Raw genomic sequence first — 23,140 nt, 5'->3', positions numbered from 1 at the left:
GCTTGGACTGCGGATCTTGATTAAAAAGAAAGTTCTGAAAGATAGTTTCCGCTTTAATTGTGGAAAAGCTCCACAAGTTAACTTTATACTTTGCTGCAACATGAGCAGTGTTTGCTTCTACAAGATAGTTCTTATTTTTAAAGCAAAACTAAATTCCCACTGCTTTGGGATACTTGAATGAATTGAAGTGTCCTCAAATGCATCTGTGCGTCGCCCTACTGTGCCATTGTTTAAAATTGCTGCTTTTTCTCTCATTTTTTCTCCAGCCAAACCTCTGCTGTTGTTTAAAACTGCTATTATTTTCTGTGTTCCTCCACCCCCACTCTAGTCAAACTTTTGCTGTTGTTTAAAGCAGCCCCTTCGCTCCCTCTTCCATTCCTCAACTGCCTCATGAGAGAGAAAGAAAGGGCACAGAGCTCTCAGATATTCCACAGTATGTTATTCAAACCTCTCCAGTTGTTTAAAACTGCCATTTCCCTCTCAGGTTTCTACATCCATGCTGTGCTCAAACCTTGCTTTAAACCACCACTTCCCCCATATTTCCAATGTTCTTGCTCCCATTCCATGATCAGGGCCCTGGTGCAGTCTGCTTCCCCCAACCCCACCAACTTCATGCAAATTCGGGATTGTGATGCAGCACTACAGTGCAATGACAGCCTTATCTTTTTTAATTGCATGCAAACACATACATAAGGAAGATGTAACAGGACTCCTATGGGGATGATAAGGATGGTGGTGAATTTGCACGGCTGCTGCTGCTGTAATTTGAAGTCTCACCGCTCAAGCTGTTTCTGCTGCATACTAAGCAATATGGAAAATCTGTTTGGGCCATTATTTTCTGGTTGCATTTCTGCATGGGGAGATTGGGGGTAGGTCTCTCAAGTCTGCTTCTCTAAGAATCACTCACTGCAAGCCGAAACTAATGCCTGAGCTTCAGTTAAATGCACGGTCTCTCTTAACTGGGTGGATATTGGATCCAATCTGAGCATTACTGTCCTGTGTCAACTCAGAAGCTGGATTGTTAAAACAACAACAACAACAACAACCCTACAACCTTGCTGGCTGCTTTGTGAGCAGCACCAGTAAACCAACTTTGCATGTCTCACCCTCTACCCCCCCCCCAACACTTTCATTTCCTTTATCACAAAGTTTCAGGAAAAGGAAGGTGTGAAGCAGAGGTTTTCAACCTTTTTGAGTCCACGGCTCCCTTGACCAACTCCATTCTTTCTGTGGCACCCCTGTGGGGCTCAGGAGCCCAGTTAGGTCACCCCTTGCCTGCAGAGCTGGCAGCTCCTCACCCCCTTTTCAAACACCCTTCCTTGTGGAGTTTGAAGTCACCTTCTGTTTCTGTGTATCTGAAGAAGTGTGCATCCACACAAAAGCTTATACCCAGAACAAACTTAGTTGGTCTCTAAGGTGCTACTGGGCAATTTTTTTATTTATTGAAAGAGGTCGTGTTCTTATAACAGTAAATAATCTTACATTGCATATCAGGGAAGGACTGACCTTGCGATGCATTTTGGTGTATTTTTCGTACGCAAAATCCAGTATTTGTTCATTTAACTTGACTTGTATGATTTGTAGAATAGAAGTTTGGTATCTTTTATAAACACCTATTCTATTTTGAACAAAATCTTCCCTTAGGAGAGAGAACGAAGGTCGCCAGCTTTTAACCTCCATATAACTGCATTCCCTGAAAACAATGGAAGTGCACTTCAACTGTTTTGTCATCACGAGGGAATAAAGGTAGATGGAAATTTGTTGGTTCTTGTGCAGCATCTTTCAAGGTGGTCTGTGGGCCACCAGACTTGATGCGATGGCAGCAGAGGCATTTGTTTGGTCAAATCTCTTTCCTGTTAGTTCGCACAAAGCAGAAAGTGGGGTCTAAACACCAAAGGGGATGCATAGATGTGATGAGGGACCTCTTCTCCAGCCAGAGCTCTTCTTACCTCTAGAATCAGAGCTGTGTTAAGGGGGAAGTGGCTTTGGTGATGGGCCAGGGAGGAGGTAAGATGGGGAGCGGGTTCAGCTTTCCTCATCTGCATTCCACCTTTGAAATTAAAATCGGTTGGATACGCTCTGCTTTCTAGGAGTGGGTGGGGGACACGCCATTTAAACAAACATAGCTGCCACCATGACATCTAGTTTCACCTTGTAACCCATGCAGTTCCTACCCTTATGCGTAATTATACGGAAAGATCAGTCTGCATGACCCTGTGGAAATTCCACCTAAGATCTCAAGACGGTTTCCACATCTTCCTGCACACTTCGTATGAATTCCCAACCTTATTCTTCTCATCTCATCTTATGACCACTAATTTTGTTTTACACGAAGCATTCTTTCTTTGACTATGAATAGAAAATGGGTGTAATGTTGCCTAGTCCATTAAACCTGGTATTCTTAGGCAAAAACCTTTAATGCTGTTCAGTGTTACTAGCACTGGTATGATGTGGTGTGAAAAGACCTATTTCAGTTCAATATTATTTTCAGTGTCTAATCAAATGAGTAAATAGCAAAAGACTATATGATATAATCAGTAGTATTTCTGGCATTGCACTGTTTCATTGTTAACTTTGATAACTGTTCTTACCTAAATTTCCTGTGACTGAGAGGAAATCGGGTTCTCCCTTTTTTTAAGATGATGATTGCTGGAGTCAGAATGTCTTCCATGGTGTTGTTTCTCCAGCCTAGTTAATGTGAAAGAATTTGTAACAGTTAAAAACTAAACAAATACATGATTTAATTCTTGATTAAAAGATAAATGTTGAAATTTCTTTTCCAGGATGTGAATATTTCTGAACTTATGAAGAAGCTAGATATCCTTGGTGATAATGGGGTAGCTAATGTATTTATTTAAGTAGTTCCAATTGCATATTTGTGAAAGGGACACTATCTGTAATAGCATGCCACCAGGGATGCCGCGATGGAGGGTGGGAAGCACATGCCTCTGTGTCACGCTGTGGTCTTATGCATTCCCCCACCCTGACTCACTGGGCCTCCTGTCATGACAGCTTGAATTTTAAAATGTGAATTTAAAGTGCTTGAGTATGTTTCAAATACATTCCAGATATATAACTGGAAATACTATTTCAAGATGAAGTTATTAATATTAAGCCATTGGGATCATGAAAACAAATAAAACACCCCACCCATTCTTTGTTCTTGTTTTGCTTCAGTTATTTTGGTTTTAAGTTTATCTGTTGGGATTTTCTTCAAGTTGTTTTAATGTCAGACAGCTAAAATTTTGGAACAGGAGTACTGTAGAATTGATGCAGAGGGCTCACCGACTGTAGGTTGAGCCCCGTTGTGTTCTTGAAAAACGTGGGCAAATTGAACCGATAGCATGCATCTAACCCAGGCTTCCTCAACCTCAGCCCTCCAGATGCTTTGAGACTACAATTCCCATCATCCCTGACCACTGGTCCTGCTAGCTAGGGATCATGGGATTTGTAGGCCAAAAACATCTGGAGGGCCGAGGTTGAGGAAGCCTTATCTAATAAATTAAGTGGCAGGCCTCTAGTCAATTCTCTCTCATATAGCTCAGTATTTGAAGCAGTTCATCCCCTTTCTATTAAGAAAAGGCATTTACTTTATCATTGTGCAGCTCCTATCACCAGAAGGGCACTGGCTTGTGCTGATCTGCCAGAATGCAAGAGTGAGATACCTGCAAGATAACAGCTCAGGTCATAGAAACCAACTCCTAGGGGCCAAGGTCCCTTTGGCCCACCCAATAAAATATTTGAGGGGGCCACACACACACCCCAGGTTGATGGGCATTGCCATTCAAATGGTGGGTGTGTGCCACATCTTGTAATCAATTATGTGGGGCAGGGTTTACCTGGGCTCCCCCCAATATTTTATTCAAGTTGGCACTCTTGGCTCAGGTAGTGCATGAGACCAGGCTTAGACGAGGGGCCCCCAAAGATGGAAGTGTTAACATGATTTCTGCAGTATAACCCTTTATCATGTAATTGAGCAGGATTGGGGGGTGGATAATGTAAATCAGAATATTATTACTGTAATGACCATCAGAAGCCTAAAGTTATACAACAGACTAACCTTATAGAGTGTGCTGTAACGCCTAACCTTACAATGATTGGAATGTTAATTAAACTGAGGACAGAAAACAAAGTTTCAGGATTTTTGCTAGGGGTAGATCAAGAATTGAAAGCTGGCTTGGGTGTTCAACTATGCAAGCAGAATTAAAGTTTGGCACAGCGTATCTTGAACAGCCTGCCAGCCCCAATGCTGCTTCCACGCCACAGCCCTGGGACATCCTGAGCCACAATTTTGATGGAAAATTAAGGGATTATTTGAAAAGCAGAACTTCAGAAGGCAGCTGCTGGAGGGCAGAAGCCCTGGTCTGCCCACTGCAGAGACCCCTCATACCCCATCAGGAGGTGGGCATTGCCCCAAATAACCCAATAACAGTTTTTCCAGGAGCAGCTTTTCAGTTTGATTGTTTGTGAGCATTCCTTTCGAGTACTCACAAAACCTGGGGGACTTTTGTGTGTTCTTTAAGGCTTGCAAAAATATACCCATTTTGGAGCTTCTTTTTCTTTGCCAGGGTGAGGGGCCAGAATCAAGGGAGCAGACGTCCTGCTTGGCTTGAGGAGTTTGCCATTTGTTACCTCTTCAATATTGAGGATTAGGGCATAAGTATGGATGCAGGTGGCGCTGTGGTCTAAACCACTGAGCCTAGGGCTTGCTGATCAGAAGGTTGGCAGTTCGAATCCCCGCGAAAGGGTTACCGTTTTTTTCACTCTATAACACGCACCCGACCATAACACGCACGTAGTTTTTAGAGGGGGGAAATCCGTAGGCATGCCACCCGTAGGCATTCCCTCCATAACACGCACAGACATTTCCCCTTACTTTTTAGGAGGAAAAAAGTGAGTGTTATGGTGCAAAAAATACTGTAGCTCCTGTTGTTCAGACCCAGCTGCTGCCAACCTAGCAGTTCGAAAGCACGTCAAAGTGCAAGTTGATAAATAGGTACCGCTCCGGCGGAAAGGTAAACGGCGTTTCTGTGCGCTGCTCTGGTTTCGCCAGAAGCAGCTTAGTCATTCTGGCCACATGACTCGAAAAAACTGCAGACAAATGCCAGCTCCCTTGGCCTGTAAAGTGAGATGAGCACCGCAACCCCAGAGTCTTTTGTGACTGGACTTAACTGTCAGGGGTTCTTTACCTTTACCTTTAGGGCATAAGTAGATGCCGTCCTCTGCTGACATCTGCCACTCTGAGCTGCAGGATACTCCCTGATCTCCCTTAGGCCCGGTTCTCAGAATTGAGCTCTCAAGGGGCCTAGCAACCCAGTCCTGAGTTCACTTTGCTCATATGCAGCACAATCCTATGCATATCTACTCAGAAGTAAGCCCTATTGGGTTAAATGGGATTTACTCCCAGGTAAGTACGTATAGGATTGCAGCCTACATGATCCTACTGGAAAGTAATGATTTGCAACTTTACAGTATACTCCTAAGGTTGTTTGCAATTCCTGGCAGTTTCTGGCAATTTGCCTTTGCCAAACTTTTTAAAGGGAAGTTGGTGTGCTCAGTAATGCTTGCTGCAGCATGTACTCTGCTTATTTTAATTTGATGGATTTCTGCTACAATGTAAAATACACTGAACTTCTTGTGTTTTAGAATTTGAGGAATGAAGAACAGGTTGCGATAATTCAGGCGGGGACTGTACTTTCTCTCTGTGAAAAGGTAGAGTTCTGCGAAGAATTGCTTCTCTTAGTCTTGAATTTCATCCATCCCACAAAAGCAGTGCTCTCTGCTCAATTCTGTTTAAATCTGTAGCTCTGCTCATAAAAGTCTTGAATGTACAAGCCTTTTTTAAAAAACGCTTTCTGTATAAGATCAGCAAGCTAAATTCCTAGTGGAACTTAATAGTATTTAGCAAGCAATATGTCCTCACTGACAATATGTGACCACAACGGGTGTCGTGTGCATCTGACCCAATAACTGGTATGTGACTAGTGGGGTATTTTCTTTTAGTGAGGACTGCACCTCAGAAGAAAGGTTAACGTTAATAGTAGTGGGATGAACAAAATCATTTTACAGCTACTTTAAGGATTGTCAGTAGGGGTATGTACCACTCAATAAGTGTACAGTCTGTGTACTGTATTTTTCGCTCTATAAGATGCACCAGACCACAAGACGCACTTAGTTTTTGGAGGAGGAAAGCAAGAAAAAAAATATTCTGAATCTCAGAAGCCAGAACAGCAAGAGGGATCGCTGCGAAGTGAAAGCAGCAATCCCTCTTGCTGTTCTGGCTTCTGGGATAGCTGCGCAGCCTGCATTCGCTCCATAAGACGCACACACATTCCCCCTTACTTTTTAGGAGGGAAAAAGTGAGTCTTATAGAGCAAAAAATACGGTACTTGGGTACACAATAGTTGCACTGCATCCCATCCAACATTCCTCAGGTGAAAATAGGGACATTCATCACTCTCACATCCCATCACTGGGGTGGCTTTTGTGATTCCCTGGAAAATAGGGCTACTTGGAGGGTTTAGAGCTGTACCCCCTGCACAGTTTTCACATGTCACATTCAACAAGTGTAAAATCCGTAGTCTGCACAGATTTGCTACCAGCGAAAGGAAATGGTTCCCATTGCACTTATTAAATTTGTCGTTGAAGCAACTCCCTTTTACTGGCCACAGGTCAAGGCATTGTAGGTCTATTGTACTTTCTGAAACAGTTCCTTATGTTTTGCTATTACATTTGCTAGCATGAGGGCAACTGGACAAGCCCAGTCCAGAGAAATCCTGCTATATGCAGCTTTTTCTCTGATCCACCAGCTGGAAGCTTTCCTAAATAAAAGAGGATTTGCATATTACAAGGTTTCATCACAACCAGAGGGCACCAAAAATTAGCAAAAGAACTTGTTTTTCATCTTCAGCCCTGGAACTGGAACTGTTATATAGTTTTAAAAAAGAAAAATGAGTGAGGGCATCTGGCCATGTGCAGAAGATTTTGCCTTCACCACCACCATGGCTAACTGAAATAGGGCAAGCGTTTCCGAAAACAGCGAATGTCTTATAGGCACTGTTCAGCTCTAGCACCACCATACTTTTAAACCACATGACTTTCCCCCGGGAATCCTGGGAATTGTAGTTTATTAAGGGTGCTGGAAATTGTAACTTTGTTGGGGTAGACTGCACGACTAATGTTTCCACTCTGGGGACGCATGGAATATTCAATAATCATGAGAAGAATAAGCAGATGTATACTGCCAATTGTACATTACATAAAACTCAGAACACAAAGATACATAATTTGCCATTCTAACTTCCATTTAGTCCAGATACTACGCACACCACAATTAGGCCTCTAAGGAGCTCTATAAGGGCCAATGCAGTTACAATGCAAATGAAAATTCAAGTGCTCTTGGAAACTGCCTTCCCCCCCATGAGACACCTTCTGAAACTGTTTGGGGAAAATATTATTACGAAAACATTATTTCAGATGGTTGTTGCCAAGGCTTAGGCCTCTCCTGGGTTTTTCCTGGGTTGGCATTGTGCCGCTATTTCATCCTAGGGCTCTGTAACCTTTTAGATGTTTAGCACATATGAAGTACATACAATGTCCCCCAAACTCATTGTACTGGTAGCTTTGTTGGAAAACATACATTTTCCCCAATTTGGGAAGAATGAGCAATATTTGAATATAGCCAATGCTCCCTCATTATAATTGGCCATCGTTTTCAGGCGTCCAAATCAATAGTTCTGTACAAAATGGAGAAAATAATGGAATTTAAGGTAGAGCGCTTTACTTACCTAATGTTTGGCATAAGCTCTGTCTCAAACTGCTGTTTTATTTCGCCCCCGTCATTTTTATATAGTGGCTAAAGCAAATAGAGGAAACCGAAGCTGCCCTCACGCAGAAGATGATTGACCTGGAAAATGAAAAGGTAAGAGAAGTATAACTTCATAGCCTTTTAGCTTGGGCAAATAACAGGAACACGGGTGCATGTTGCGTTGGGGTCCCCCCCCCCGGCTTGGTATAAATGACTGCATGACTGGCACTGTGCATGAACATTATTTTCCCTTGAGCATGGCTTTGTAGTTGGCAAATGCATTAAATTGGCCCAGAAACTAAAGGCATGGCTCTGTAAGTGAATAAAGTCTTTCCCCCACAAAGGCCCCACACCTTCTGTTTCGTTCAGCATTGTGTTTCAGAAAAAAGTGAAGAAAGGAGGTTTTGCTTGTTTTTTAGAGACTGACTTCTGAGGATATTAAGTGGCGTTTGGGCCCGGTTGCAGTTCTCTCGCTCCCCGGTCACTCACCCGCCTGGGTTCCTTGAACATTTTTTGGTCCAAACCAAAGAGCTGGATTTGCATTGTGCCAACTCTTACTGTTTTTCAGCAAGTTGATTCTGACAATTTCAATGCTGACAATATTAGTGCTATTAACATGTGCAGGAGCAGGCCCTATATCCTAGATTCAGCACTCCCTTGTGGCTTTGGCAGTACAGTGGTACCTCTGGTTACATACTTAATTCGTTCCGGAGGTCTGTTCTTAACCTGAAATTGTTCTTAACCTGAAGCACCCCTTTAGCTAATGGGGCCTCCTGCTGCTGCTGCTGCACCACCGGAGCATGATTTCTGTTCTCATCCTGAAGCCATGTTCTTAACCCGAGATACTATTTCTGGGTTAGCGGAGTCCGTAACCTGAAGCGTTTGTAACCCGAGGTACCACTGTACTGATCATTCTCATTACTTTCTCTACTTTCTGATTCCAAGGTTGGACAGTTCCTTATCATGTCATTGCTTGCTATACAGCAGAGTTCCTCTCCCCTGCCCTCCAATGTTTATTGTTGTTGTAGGCATCCGTCTGTCTTGAGAGATGATGGAGGATGCCTCTGGGGGAGAAGTCAAGCTGCTGAGTTAGCAGCACTGAAGTGAACTCCCTGGGGTGCAGTGTATATGGAGGTTCTGGGCTGCCCTGGTGACAAGACCTTGGCCTCTCTGATGTGGTCCAAAGGAAAGCAAGAGCAATATGTTTGGCACCAGCCTGGCTGCAGGAGTTGCCGGAAAGAGACATACAAGGTGCCATCCAACCACCTTAGAGATTCCACTCTGGATTTGTCTAGGGTTTACTCCTTAACCTTTTCTTCTCCTGAAGATGTCCCACAAGGCACTGGAGGTTAGGATCAGAGTTTCCCTTCTCTCCTTCCCAGACCTCTTGGCTACTCTTTCCACAGCTGCCTGAGAGTAGTCTACAAAGTACAAATCACTTGAATTTAGTATGGATATTAGTTGATCATATCTCTTGAGATTCCAAAGCAGAGCAGGCTCCTACACAACCACCCTTAGTAATGCCCCACATTTGCTCTCTGAGGTGCCTTTGTGGAAACCTCCTTTAGAGCCGTGGAACGGCTTCACTATGGAATGGAAAACAAGCTAAGGCCTCTGTTCTATTCTGCTTGCAGGCTCCTTGGTACAAGGTACAAGTGAAAACCCGCTCTTTACTGCTGAATCAAAGCAAACAGCAGTCCACAGAAAATCTGAATTGCCATTTGTTCCACTTCAGCATTAAAGAGCAAGTTTTCCTGGGGAAAGCAGCAGGGGGAAAAAAAAAGTGCTTGGACACAGATCATTAAAGCAAAAGGTAAGTGTGGAAAAGGCCTGGGAGAAGAAAGCTGTAGCTGAATGAAGCAGGGCCAATACCTACTCAGTCACTCAGAGCTCGCACCCATACTGTCCTCTGCTGCCCAGGATCTAACTGACCACCATTAAGGAAGCATACCTGTGTCACCCTTAGGTGGGGCAGTTTTGGGGGTGTGGGGGGTTGTATGAAACCCTTCCACAATTTTTCTGCAGAGTTGGGTGGCCTCTGCAGATGGTAAAGTGGCCCCTTCCTCCTGCACAGGGTGAATGTCTGCACAGCAGACACCGAGTTTAGAAACAAATAGGGAAATATTTGTCTTTTCTTAGTGCTGAGCTGAAAGTTCTATACCCAGGACTGTTGTCTACCTGCTCCTTGGCGCATGTTATCTCGCTTTCTTTTTGGCCTTTGTGGACTAGCTAGCTATGGATACCTGATCTGCCAAGGCTTGTGACATTTTGAGTCAAGCTGATTATTATTATTATTATTACTCAGGACCTGTTCAGTAAACAGAAGGGTTATTTAGAGGAAGAACTTGACTACAGGAAACAAGCTCTGGACCAGGCTTATATGGTAGGAAATCTGTGTGTTTGCTGAAAGTAAAATTCATATGTGTACATGTATGCTGTCTATTCTGCTAAATGAAGGACCTAGATACTGCCTAGTTGAGATAGATAAAAAGGGTCAGAACTTAAAACACTAAGATGTTTTAAGTAGCATATGCAAAGTTTAAACGGATTGCAATACTTACACCGCTTGTGGCAGAGATTTGAAATTTCTTGTTCTTGTGTTCTTGCCATGGCAGTTCTGGGAGTTGTTACCTCCATTCTTTAAAACTATGATTGCTGGAGTTCAGCTCAAGCTAGCCACATTGATTCTAGTCCTACAGAAATCAAGTTTATTTCTAGGCTTTCCAAGTATGAGGGCAATGCTTTTCTAGAAACTCTTACAAGCTGCCAGGCAACTTTGCTGTCTCAGTTTCAGCTGCCAAACAGGTAGACAGAAGAGGCAGAGATCGATCAATTTTCACTTAAAAATGGGGGCACCGGGCTACTTTTTTGTTTGAGTTTTAACTTTATTCTAACAAGACACCACTCCGGCCTCAGACAAGCTCTGCGTGGGCCTGGTGGCAGGTTCCACTCATACAATTCAGATACTGAGTGCAACAAGAACCCTGGTTTCAGAGAATCCTCTCCGTATCCAGTGTTGACAAATATGTGTTTATGATATCACAAAAAAGGCTAGCCTATGGAACTGCAACAGGAAGAATTTCACTTGAACCAGCTGGTGGACCCTAGCGCTGGACAAAACTGTGTTTCCATTTTCTCAGGACCATTCTTCCCCCGTGAAAATGGACAGTGAATTCTCCTTTATTTTCTGTGAATAATGTATAGGAGTGTGTGTGGGGAGAGAGAGAGAGAGATGTGGGTTGACTTACCTTCCTTGTGGATGAAGTGTTTTGAGGGCAGTATTCTTTCCATGGCCGTCTGTCACAGGAGTGGGAAAGCAGGCTCAAGGAATTCGGGCAGCTGTGGGCAGCATGAGGTGTCACTAATGGTAGTTGACAAAGCTTCTTTGGAAGGGTTAAAAAAAGAGTAAGAAACCCACCCTTGTGGGTTTGGAAAGCAGGGCGAACCAACCCTACCTTGCAAATTTCTCATAAATTGGTCACCCAACTCAAAGTTTGTTAGAGTTTCTATAATGGGATGTAATGGGATGGGTGTAAAGCCAAGAAATGGCCCAGCATTAATACGAAGGTGTTGGGTGTCCTTTTTCACACTATAGTGGAAGCACAAAGCTTACTGGTCAGAGTCAGGATGAAATAGAGAAGCACGTTCAGTAGCATTTTGTTTGCTATCTTGCTGGCTCAGAGTATGCATTTTGTTTTTCTTTCAAAGCATTTGCTCCCGCTGTTTTAAAAGGCAACCAAAATGACCAAGGGGGTGTAGCAATTCCACCAATAAGGAAAGGTTACAAAGCTTGGCTGGTGATTTATCCTAGCTCTTTGCCATGCTGTTAGTTCCTAACAGTCTTTTCCTAGCCAAAAACTGTAGAATTGCATTTGTTTGATTGTAATTTAGTGGCTGATCTGTGATCATCATAATAAAGATTGATTGGTTGATTTAAAATTATATTCTACTTTTCACCCCACTTGGGTCTCAAAGGGACTTTGATAATAAAAATGTGCAAAAATAAAAATAAAAATTAAAACTCTGAAGAATAAAACATCAGAAGAGCATTTGTGGTGCAGAGGTCTTCTGAAATAAAATCATTTGCCTTTGGGGCTGACCCTTTGCAGGGATGGAACCTACCTTGTCTCTAATGAGAGCAAGTTCCCTAGAGTTGGGCATGCAGTTTGGAAGGCACAGCTGCTTATGGACATGAGTTGGGCTTCTAGTCCATGATCTTGGTGATCATTTATGAAGGAATGTGATGAGAAGAATACAAGAGAATCCCTGTGGCTTCTGACCAAAGGTCCATGTAGTCCACCATCTTGTTCTTACAGTAGCCAACCAGATGCCCATAGGAGGCTCTCAAAGCAGGACCTGAGCACAGCAGCACAACCACTTGTGATTCCCAGGTATGAAGGTATTACACAGACACCCTGACTTGATAGCCTCATCCTCCATAAAACGGTGTCACCCCTTTTTAAAGCTACCTAGGTTGGTGGCCGTTCCTGCAGCTGGTGGTAGGGAATGCCATAGTTCAACTAAGTACTATGTGAAGAACTACTGTGTTTGTCGACTCTGAACTATCCAACCTTCAGCCTTGGATTCTCTTATTATGAGAGAGGAAGAAAGACTTTTCTCTATCCAGTGTCTCCACACACTGTAATTTTGTATGCCTGTATCATGTTGCCATCATTCTGTTTGCCTTTTTTCTAAGCTAAAAGCCCCAAATGTTGTAACCTTTCCTCCTGTTAGAGTTCTTTCAGCCCATTCATAATTTTGGTTGCCTTTTTCTAAAACTTTTCAAGCTCTGCAATTTCCTTTTTGATGTGAGGCAACCGGAATTGTACACAGTATGCAAAGTGCAGACACATCATAAATTTGAATAATAGCATTATGATATAGTGCTGCACCATGTGAGCCCTTCACACAAGACATTCTCTGCTTGTTTACCTCATGTGGGAGCTGCTTCTCTGCTGCTGAATTGTGCCCTTATGCCCTGCAAGCTTTGCTTTTCTTGCCTTTCTGTTGTTACCGTCTTGTGTGGCTCCCTGTGTTCAAACATGAGTCTCTCTTGAATGTCATTTGCATTGCATTAGAAAATCCAGGAGCTGGAAGCCACCCTCTACAACGCTCTGCAGCAGGAGCCAGGGAAGAGGGTGAGCGAATCCCTGAATGAGGCCCAGAGGGAGGACTTGTGCGCTGCCGTGGAAAAGGTGCGGAGACAGATACTGAGGCAAAGCCGCGAATTTGACTGCCAGATTCTACATGAGCGCATGGAGTTGCTGCAGCAAGCACAGCAGGTAACCTAGAACTTTCCGTGCCCAACACTATGTCCCTCCTTTGACTACCACCACTTTGGGACTATGATGCCACTTTTATTTCACCCTGCCATGTTCTAACATTTCCCTCAAAAGTCCAGTTCCAGTTGGGGATCTTTTAGTTGTGCAAGCTGTAAAAGTGGTTCCCATGTCCCAGTTTAAAACGTGCTCCGTGTGCAAGCACAAAGCTCCATTCTCGGAACCTGCAAAGTCCAAATCTGTCCTGGTTTTAATGGCTGTAGTGCGGTATTGATAAACCAGAGGGAGAAGACACAATAAGTGTGGGCTCTGCAGTGTTTTTAGCCAATCCATAGTTTGAAAACTGTCTGAAAAAGCTCTGGACATTAGATACCTGTCCGATTAGTGAAATGACATACCTAACCATTCTCCAGTGGAAGAGATTAGCTAAGATCTGACTGTGATTACTGCATTATCTGACGGCTATAAATGGCAAAAATTTCACCAGCTACGATTGATTGGAGGCTGGAAGGTAGTGCATGGTGAAAAGGGAGGGAGGAGATTTCAGACTGCAAGTCAGGGCAATGAAAAGCTCATGGGGCCACAGGCAGCATTCTTGTTGTTGTTTAGTCGTTTAGTCATGTCCGACCAGAGCATGCCAGGCACTCCTGTCTTCCACTGCCTCCCGCAGTTTGGTCAAACTCATGCTGGTAGCTTCGAGAACACTGTCCAGTCATCTCGTCCTCTGTCGTCCCCTTCTCCTTGTGCCCTCAATCTTTCCCAACATCAGGGTCTTTTCCAGGGAGTCTTCTCTTCTCATGAGGTAGCCAAAGTATTGGAGCCTCAGCTTCATGATCTGTCCCTCCAGTGAGCACTCAGGGCTGATTTCCTTCAGTATGGATAAGTTTGATCTTCTTGCAGTCCATGGGACTCTCAAGAGTCTCCTCCAGCACCATAATTCAAAAGCATCAATTCTTCAGCGATCAGCCTTCTTTATGGTCCAGCTCTCACTTCCATACATCACTACTGGGAAAACCATGGCTTTAACTATACGGACCTTTGTTGGTAAGGTGATGTCTCTGCTTTTTAAGATGCTGTCTAGGTTTGCCATCGCCTTTCTCCCAAGGAGCAGGCGTCTTTTAATTTCGTGACTGCTGTCACCATCTGCAGTGATCATGGAGCCCAAGAAAGTAAAATCTCTCACTGCCTCCATTTCTTCCCCTTCTATTTGCCAGGAGGTGATGGGACCAGTGGCTATGATCTTCGTTTTTTTGATGTTGAGCTTCAGACCATATTTTGCGCTCTCCTCTTTCACCCTCATTAAGAGGTTCTTTAATTCCTCCTCACTTTCTGCCATCAAAATTATGTCATCTGCATATCTGAGGTTGTTGATATTTCTTCCGGCAATCTTAATTCCGTTTTGGGATTCATCCAGTCCAGCCTTTTGCATGATGAATTCTGCATATATCAGCATTCTTACAAAGGTCAAATTATTTCCTGCCCTTATACGCTGTTGGAATACAAAAGGGCTATGATATTCCATAATCAAGCCTCTGTGTAAAGGTAAAGGGACCCCTGACCATTAGGTCCAGTCGTGACCGACTCTGGCATTGCAGTGCTCATCTCGCTTTATTGGCCGAGGGAGCCGGCGCACAGCTTCCGGGTCATGTAGCCAGCATGACTAAGCCGCTTCTGGCGAACCAGAGCAGCGCACGAAAACGCTGTTTACCTTCCTGCCAGAGCGGTACCTATTTATCTACTTGACGTGCTTTCGAACTGCTAGGTTGGCAGGAGCAGGGACTGAGCAACAGGAGCTCACCCCGTCGCGGGGATTCGAACCGCCGACCTTCTGATCGGCAAGCCCTAGGCTCTGTGGTTTAACCCACAGCGCCACCCACATCCCAAAGCCTCTGTGAGGTGTGTCTAAAACTGGAAGAAGTACAGGAAGCTTGAGGGCTGCTTGCTTCAAGGTAAGAGAGCGTTCTAAATATAGGCAACAGACATTGCACAACTAACTTGGAACGTTTTTACTGCAACTTACTAATGGACACATTTCTTGTTCCCATATCTGCTCCACTCATGTCTCAAAGGAGAGACAGTATGATTGTGACCACAAAAGGGTGAGCGGAGCTAAAGCCCCACCTTTCCCACCTGACATCCCCTTAGGCCGTTGTTTCCATTTAGGCACCTTTCTGTCTAGCCTGAGTCACTTCTGGTATCAGAGTTGGGCCTGGAGAAAGGTGTTTCAAGAGATAGAGCACAGTGTAGTAATGGAAGGAAAGAGAAAGGGTTCGGTTTCCCTAATCCATAAATCCCTTTTGTTTTAAAAATTAGACACACACACCCCTCTGTGGATGGGGCAGACATGCAAATAACACCTGCGACTTCCTCCATCATGGTAAAACTTAGGAAAGTTTCAATAGCTGTGCTAAATGTGACAGAGAGAGAGAGAGAGAGAGAGAGAGAGAGAGAGAGAGAGAGGCTTGCTGTGTATGAAAGAAGCCAGTCTTTCAAATCTCTGGACTGTGACAAACAGCCAGTTTGCAAAACCTAGCAGTTCAACATCTTTGATTTCTAACCTTAATCTTAATTCACAGTTTCATTATATAACAAATAAACGTGCCTTTTTGTCTATGCACCTTTCAGCATTTTCATTAACAGTGGCACCACTTCAGTTGTTTTGAAAGCGAAATTCCTTACCGTTGTGAGCTGCAAGATATTTCTCATTCTGGCGATTCTTACTTTTCGTATTCTAGACCATGTGTTTAGTTGCAGGATGATGTTGTTTGAAAGAGCTCTTCCTTAGGCATATCTTGTAAATCATACTGAACCTTTCAAAGGTTTTCAAGCTGAGTTTATAAGCAGCTTAGGGAGTCCTTTTGAACCTGCCTTGTGCTAAAATTACCACATTGTTTTCATGGATTTGTTAATGAAAGTAAATCCAATAAGAATTACATGAGTCACAAGAGCTACTAAGCTGCTTGATAAACCTCCAGTTTTGTATTATAGTAGTTCGGACAACATCCAGAAAGTGCTTCAGCAAAATAAATTAATGGTGCCAATGAGCTAAAAGCAGGTGTCCATGCCAGATCAGTTTTACATAGGATAAATTGTGGGTAGACGCCACCCTCAAAAGTGAAATTGAAGGTCATTGTCAAGGTCACATATCAGTGCACTGCACATATGAATCGGTTGGATTACTTTTTGGGAAACTGTTGTAGCTCCAAAAGTAATGAACTTACATTTGGATATGCTATGCAACAAAATGAAGGCAAGAAGCTTAGAAGCAGACTCCAACCACTGAAGGTAAACTCAAACATGAACACCTTTATTTAAGTATAATAGAAAGGGAGCCCTGCTTACTCTGTGGCCTCCAGGTACACACTGGCTTTCTCCTTCCACTCATCTTCACAGGAATTAACACATCGCCCTGTTTCATTTTAGCTCCAGTATTATCCCTTCCCCCTTTGGGATGTTTCAGATTTACAAGTCCATCTGCTGTGGTGGCCTCACTTCCCAACCACTCCTGGTTAATTAGGATGATGGTGGAGATTCCAGCTCACCAGGTCTCTGTGGTTCTTCCTCCTTTGGTTGTCTCTGTGGTGATGATCGGATCTCCTCATTGTCAGACAGTGGCTTTTGCTGTAGCTCTATTTCATGGAACTCTTGGGGATTATTTCTATAGGATCTTGTCAAATAGAAGCTGTCCTTCTAAACAGACTTTCAGCTACTGTCCTACACTCAAGAGAGCCTCTCACCCCCCCCCTTCAGTACCCAAACCTGCACAACAGCCTTGCAGTGCTTCCAGTTGGGTCTTACAATCTGTTAGTTGTTGTCACCGCCCCCCTTTTTGATCACCTTCAACTCTAGAAACAAGGGGGGGGGGGACAGGGAATAGCCAATCAGTTGTTAAACCCTGGGATCCTGAACCAGCACACTTCCAGTCGATCCCTTGACTTTATGGTTGATATAACTTTCCTCACGTCTTCACGTGCTCTTAGTCCCAACAAGTTCATCCAGCACATAAACAATTTTTTTGATTTCCTTGCTTTTACTCCGCAAAATAGTTCTGAACATTCCACGGTTGCTACTCAGATTTTAGTCAGATTTTAAGAGGCTCTTCTTGAACTTTAATTTAAATAGAGTTAATGGGATTGCTGAACCTGCAAAACATACCTTTGCAAATTGTCCCTTTTTATTGCAATATAGCATGCAGAATCTTTAGCTGGGCCGTTTTGTTTTCTGTTTTCTCGTCCCTTTGTGCTACAGGCATCTGTCCTCTTGACTCAGAGTGTTAACTTTTTAGACTATTCCCATGGGCAGTTTCTGTTGCAACCTTCTTTGTTCCTTTTGCTTCTGGCTTCTATCTACTTTATGGGCACAGCTGCCCCCACGGGTGCCCTGTCGCTGTCCCTTGACCCTCTCCCCTTGACCCATTGCATTGACTTATTTTTGCAAAATCTAAGTGGTCTTGGTACTTCATATCCATATTTAACGATCAGCATAGTAAATTTTATGGAAAGGAGACCAACGATAACAAACCAGATAAACTAAAGGAGTGACCAAGGGTGAAAGAGGAGGAAATTAAAGAGATAATTAATAGTTTGAAACCAGACAAATCACCATGGCTAGATGGTCTATCAATAGAATTATTTAAGACATTCATAGATTGGTGGGCTCAACTTTTTACACTGGACTTCTCCGCGACCCTTCCCCTCTGCAGGGAGGTGGGACAGATTTGGGTGGTCTGCCCCTGCCGCTTAATGGATCCAAATGGTTTCCAGAGAGTGGTAGGGGATGTTTTATCCCATGCTGATGGCCTTTCAGCTGATTCCCTGGTGGCCCACTGCAATGCCTCTCCAGTCTTCCAATCACTTTGTCATATTTCTTCAGATGATCTTGACTCAGCTGGAGTGAGAGCAGAATTTCATCTGCTTGGTCTCACATTAAGTACGTCAGGGTGTTTACGCCTCTTCAGGTTTATTATTTCATCCTCAGACTGTTATGAGGCACTAAAATCTGCACTGCCATCTAGGCCACGCCCCTAGTGTTAAGAGACTGGACATTGAAAGAAGCTGTGGCAGAGATCACCTTCTGAATTTGGCAGATTGGAATAATCCCAAATTCTTTGGTTATTTCATTTAATTTTCCTTCTACTAAAGCTGTTGATTTCAGGAATCCACTGTGCTGCCATCCTTAGAAACAGACTCCAGGCACTTCAGGCAAACTCAAACATGAACAGCTTTATTTGGGAATGATAGGGAGCTCTACTTAGCCTTCAGGTCTGCACTGGCTTCCTCATCACTCTCGCCTCCATGGGACCCAGGAACTAACCGACTACACAGTTTCTAGAGTGGCTTCTTTTTTGAAATTTTTTTTTCCTAAGACCTCAAAAGCTTCTGCTGTGATTTTGCCTATGCTTTGGTCAAACCTCAGTGGAAGAGTAACAAGGAAAAGGTGTCATGTTTTGGTCCAGTGTGTTAGGTTTAGAAGGTTCTTGTGTTCATCTTTTGAATTCTAGTACAGAGCTTTGAAGCAGATCTCAAATCTTTTCAGGTGGTTGGTTGCTCTATTTTAGGGATAGCCAACCTGGTGCCCCCTCCAAATGTTGCAGGGCTCCCAAGTCCCATCATCCCTGGCCATTGGCCCTGCTGGCTGGGGAAGATGGGAACTGGAGCCCCGGCACATCTGGGGCACCATGGTGGTGGCCCCTGCTCTCGAGTGTGTGAAAGATGGATATTGTTTGACTACCTATAGGAAATGCCTTTTTATCTTGGAAATTTTTTTTCCTGTTTATTCCAGAGAATTCGAGAGCTAGAAGAGAAAATTGAACTTCAGAAGCGGCAGCTCAAAGAAATTGAGGAAAAGGTAGTTTATTCTCAAACCAATCAATACTGTAAATTCTGGACTTCTCTATATTTCCTTTTAGCTTCAGATTTTAATCAGTTTTGGAAAAATGCACATTGTCATTAGAATTCTTCTACTTCCAGGTAACTCGCATCTTACGTGAGGGCTATCACATGTATGCACAAAATCACGTAAAGCCAGAACAACTCAAAAGAACTGTTTAAAAATGCTGCACATACTTGCCTTCTTCCTTCTCTCCCTTGCTGGATGATGTTTCAGTGGATAATATGAGGACAAGAGGGGGTTGAGGAGGTTAAGATCCAGAACAGTATCCATCATGTTAATAACAACCATCATAATCTTATTATTGATACCCTGCCCATCTGGCTGGGTTTCCCCCAATCATTCAGAAGAAGGTGAGCTTTGTGTAAGCAGAAGGTGAAGCAGCAAATCATACCTTGATCCAGAGGCTGGATGAGAGAGAAGGGGAGAGAGGGACAGCCTCTTCTTTGCTGTGTGCAAAGGGGTGTCCAGGAACATTGTCCCCAAGCAGCAACACTCTAAACCAGGGGTCAGCCAACTTTTTCAGCAGGAGGCCGGTCCACTGTCCCTCAGACCTTGTGGGGGGCCGGACTATATTTTTTGGGGGGCGGAATGAACGAATTCCTATGCCCCACAAATAACCCAGAGATGCATTTTAAAAAAAAGGACACATTCTACTCATGTAAAAACACGCTGATTCCCGGACCGTCTGTGGGCCGCATTTAGAAGGTGATTGGGCCAGATCTGTCCCCACAGGCCTTACTTTGCCTACCCATGGTTTAAACTCCAGGTGTTTCTCGTTGAGAGAACATCTCACCTCTGGAATGAATAACTTGTGGAACCAGCCCAGAATTGTTACTCTAGTCACCTAGGCTTCTTTGCTGGAGTGCCAATACTGTACACAGGACAGGAGGGAGATAATTGTCCTTCCCTTCTAGGGCATGTGGGTGATCACGTTTGCTTGCTGCCACAGCACCACAGATCTCCTTCTCAGCCACCTTGATGGCATGGATGCTGGATTCATTCTGGCCATATTTGCATGCCACGACGCCCACGCCAGCCCTCAAGCAGTCCAGCACAGCCTCCTTCTCTTCCAGCGTGGGAACCACTCTCTGCTTCTTTGGTTTTTCAGTAGCTGATGCTGAGGCCCTGCATTTTGGGGCCATTCTGCAGTCTCTCCAACCAACTCCTCCACAACTTTCTCCTGCCTCCTCCAATCTATCTCCAGCCACCGCCAAAACTCCCTGCTACCTCCTCCACTCTCTCTCTGCCCACACTCTACTGACTCTCCAACTACACCCAACCACTCTCTCACTAGCTGATGGGATTGCTGGCCATTTCCCTCCCCCCGCTCTCCCGCCTCCTTTCCCCACATGTGTGACATTCATTTAATTATTTTTGGTGGTCCATGTAAAGCTGCAATTGTGCAAATATAATGAGCATAAGATGCGAGTTACCTGTAATGTGGTAGAAGTAGGACATCAACAATCCTGTCATAGATAAAATAGGTGGATCAGGCAGAACTAGAACTTGCATTGCACGCTTTTTGCAAAGCAGCTCTTCTGTATGGGACAAAGAAGCTGTTCTGTATGGGGCAAGATGGTGCAACAACACACAGGTCTTAGACCCCACACACATAAGGCACACCCCAGAGATTGCAGTGTTAGAATGGACAGATTTATCTAGTTCCATTCTGTGGGATTTGCCAGCATTCAATATTTAGGAATGTGAATGTTGCTAGGAAATTGCTAACAGTGGATTCATTTCTCCTGACTCATGAAAACATATGGAAATTATGAAAAGCAGTATAGTATGGCCCACTGCATTTTTAAAAATAGAGTTCTAGCAATCTGAGGTTTGATACCGCTGAATCAATATTGCATATCTTACATCTTTTTTCTTCTTTTTCTTCTTTTCTTTTTGACCTTACTTTATAGTTTTTGTTTCTTTTTCTGTTTTTCTCATTAGCATTCATCCTGTGGTCTTGATGAATCTACAGCGAGAGGATATATGGTTGGTATTATTATTTTCTTTTACAAACCTAATTTGTTGTTAGATTTTGTTAATCTTTGAAGATCTCCTTTTGGGAATGTCCATAAAAGGCTGAAATATGAAATAAAAATGACCAAACTCTAGATCTTCAATGCTATCCATAAATTCTGTACTAAAAGTTTGAGAACGCAACTGAATTGGTTCATAACATGTATCCCTTTCTAACTCCTTTAAGAGAGAACCCTTTTATAGGAGAAAATTACTTTTCAGAGGAGATTCATATTTTTAACCCCTATGGGTCTTGCTTAGCTTTGTTCAAGCTCTGGTCACCTTTACTTCAGCATGCAGTTGAGCTAAGAATCTCTGCTGGGGCAAAAATCTGATGCAGGTGTCAAGTGAAGGAACCCTGGGAAGCCAGACAATTTTGCTGGATAATAAGAGTCTAGCCTGCTCAAGAGTGAGACAGCTCTTAAAAACACAAACACACAAACACAAAAAAGCTTTCTACATGGTGCCATTTTTTTTAACGGCTCCATGCCTATCTGCATTTGCCTCTTAAGTAATGTGTATGCTGCCACATTGATAAGAAAACAGTGCTGTGTTTGGCGTGGCTTAGCTTACACAAGGTAATTCTCACAATCAGTACTATATAGTATGTGTTTGATAGCTTTAGTCATTTAGTCGTGTCCGACTCTTCGTGACCCCATGGACCAGAGCACACCAGGCACTTCTGTTTGATAGCTAGTAGCTGTTAATTAGCAACACACTGGAAATCAGTTTGCTGGGATTTTGACAAATATCAGTCCCCAGCCTGTCCCCCTTTTTTAAAGATCAGTAGCCCAATTAGGAGGAATTCTTCTGAACAGTAATATGTGGCACTCTTGGTTGTATAGCTGGCTTTCAAACGTCATAGAATTGTAAAGTTGGAAGGAACCCCAAAGGTTCATCTAGTCTAATCCAACTTGTTTGTCTCAAGAGTACTGCAAAAAAAGGTGCAGGATCAATTCCTGTATCTATTTGTTCTTGAATTAGATGATCTTACCAATTAATTACCATACTTTTAAATATCTAAGAAAAATTTTTGCAGTGTCAACTTTGGACATATATTAGAAGAAAGAAGCCTAAAAGATTTTTCAAATTGTGCATAACAATGAACTTACTTGCTATCTGTTATATTCTCTCTCTTCCTTAGGGTATGAAAAGGGCCTTTGGATTGAACCAATGAATTTGTGTGCAAATTTCAAAACTGTACAAGCAGTTTGAAGTCAAAGTCTCTTTATTTTTCCTTGATGCAGTTTGCAACTGTTTGTATTTATATGTTAAGCTGTGGGCTATTTGGGTTCCTCTAGGTATTTTATAAAATTATAGCTATAAACTGGAATTATTTGATAAGTTGATATAAGCCAGCACACACTAAGAAACTTAGTGCACTTTTGAGACAAGTAAATTATTTATTATTATTTATTATATTTATATACAAAACAATGAATAAAAATGCAGGGGCCATTATTGACAGCAGTCTGAACTATGTCTACCTCTGTGAGTGTTATCGTTAGTCACCTACCTTTTTGTACCCAGTTGCATGATCTCAAAAGCACAGTCTTTGTTTCACATAATGACATCTGCACTGGAGCTTTCAGTGCAAAGAGGCAGTGCTGGTTCAATCTAGAGTGAGAGCTACTACAAGAACGGAACAAATTAAAGAACTCAGATTTCCCTTTGATAAAGCTAACTCCAACTTACAAAGACTGGACGTTACCAAGAAAGGGAGAAATGACTCCAGGAGGAGAGAATGGCCGGGCGGATCGAGGCAACTCCTGTGTTATTAGAAGAAGAACCAGAAGTTCTGTGAAAACTGAAATGCTTGCAAAGATATTATTGTGATCTCAGTTTCTGGAAAGTGTTTGACTGGGGAAGTTGAGTATTAACAACTAAAATTCTGGACAAGCCTACTATGATGAAATGAGAGGAAAAACCACTCAGTCGAAGTTTAAGTTGTGGTGTAGTTTGGAGCTAGAAAAACTGAGGATGAAAGAATGATTACTGAAGGAAACATTCAAAGAAACACAACATGTGACATAGAGCACCTTAATGCTGCCAGGGTAGGGAAAAACCTGGCCATAACCCCATTTATATGGATTTACAATATTGACCATTTACAGTATATTTAAAAAGTTCTAATCAAACAAAAAAA

The 23,140-nt window shown here is 43.2% G+C and overlaps 1 protein-coding gene across 7 annotated transcripts in view; it reads left to right on the top strand.

Moving 5' to 3' along the window:
- Positions 1-22,836, top strand: part of JAKMIP1 (janus kinase and microtubule interacting protein 1) — a 75,858-nt gene extending 53,022 nt beyond the window's left edge. For 2 of the 7 annotated variants that reach the window (XM_083398969.1, XM_083398970.1), the window contains exons 14-22: positions 1,645-1,746; positions 2,784-2,837; positions 5,647-5,712; positions 7,853-7,921; positions 10,113-10,190; positions 12,886-13,089; positions 18,868-18,933; positions 20,923-20,967; positions 22,139-22,836. In XM_083398969.1, coding sequence (XP_083255095.1) covers positions 1,645-1,746; positions 2,784-2,837; positions 5,647-5,712; positions 7,853-7,921; positions 10,113-10,190; positions 12,886-13,089; positions 18,868-18,933; positions 20,923-20,967; positions 22,139-22,171 — 717 coding nt within the window. In that variant the 3' untranslated portion in view covers positions 22,172-22,836. Of the gene's footprint in view, positions 1-1,644; positions 1,747-2,783; positions 2,838-5,646; positions 5,713-7,852; positions 7,922-10,112; positions 10,191-12,123; positions 12,199-12,885; positions 13,090-18,867; positions 18,934-20,891; positions 20,968-22,138 lie in introns of those variants that run through there. The other 5 variants (XM_083398971.1, XM_083398972.1, XM_083398973.1 and 2 more) reach the window with 5 other exon arrangements.
- The last annotated feature ends 304 nt before the right edge of the window (positions 22,837-23,140 follow it).

Source organism: Podarcis tiliguerta (assembly GCF_965153285.1).
Source record: "Podarcis tiliguerta genome assembly, chromosome: 9".
Lineage (NCBI taxonomy): Eukaryota > Metazoa > Chordata > Lepidosauria > Squamata > Lacertidae > Podarcis > Podarcis tiliguerta.
This window is presented reverse-complemented; position numbering and strand designations above follow the sequence as displayed.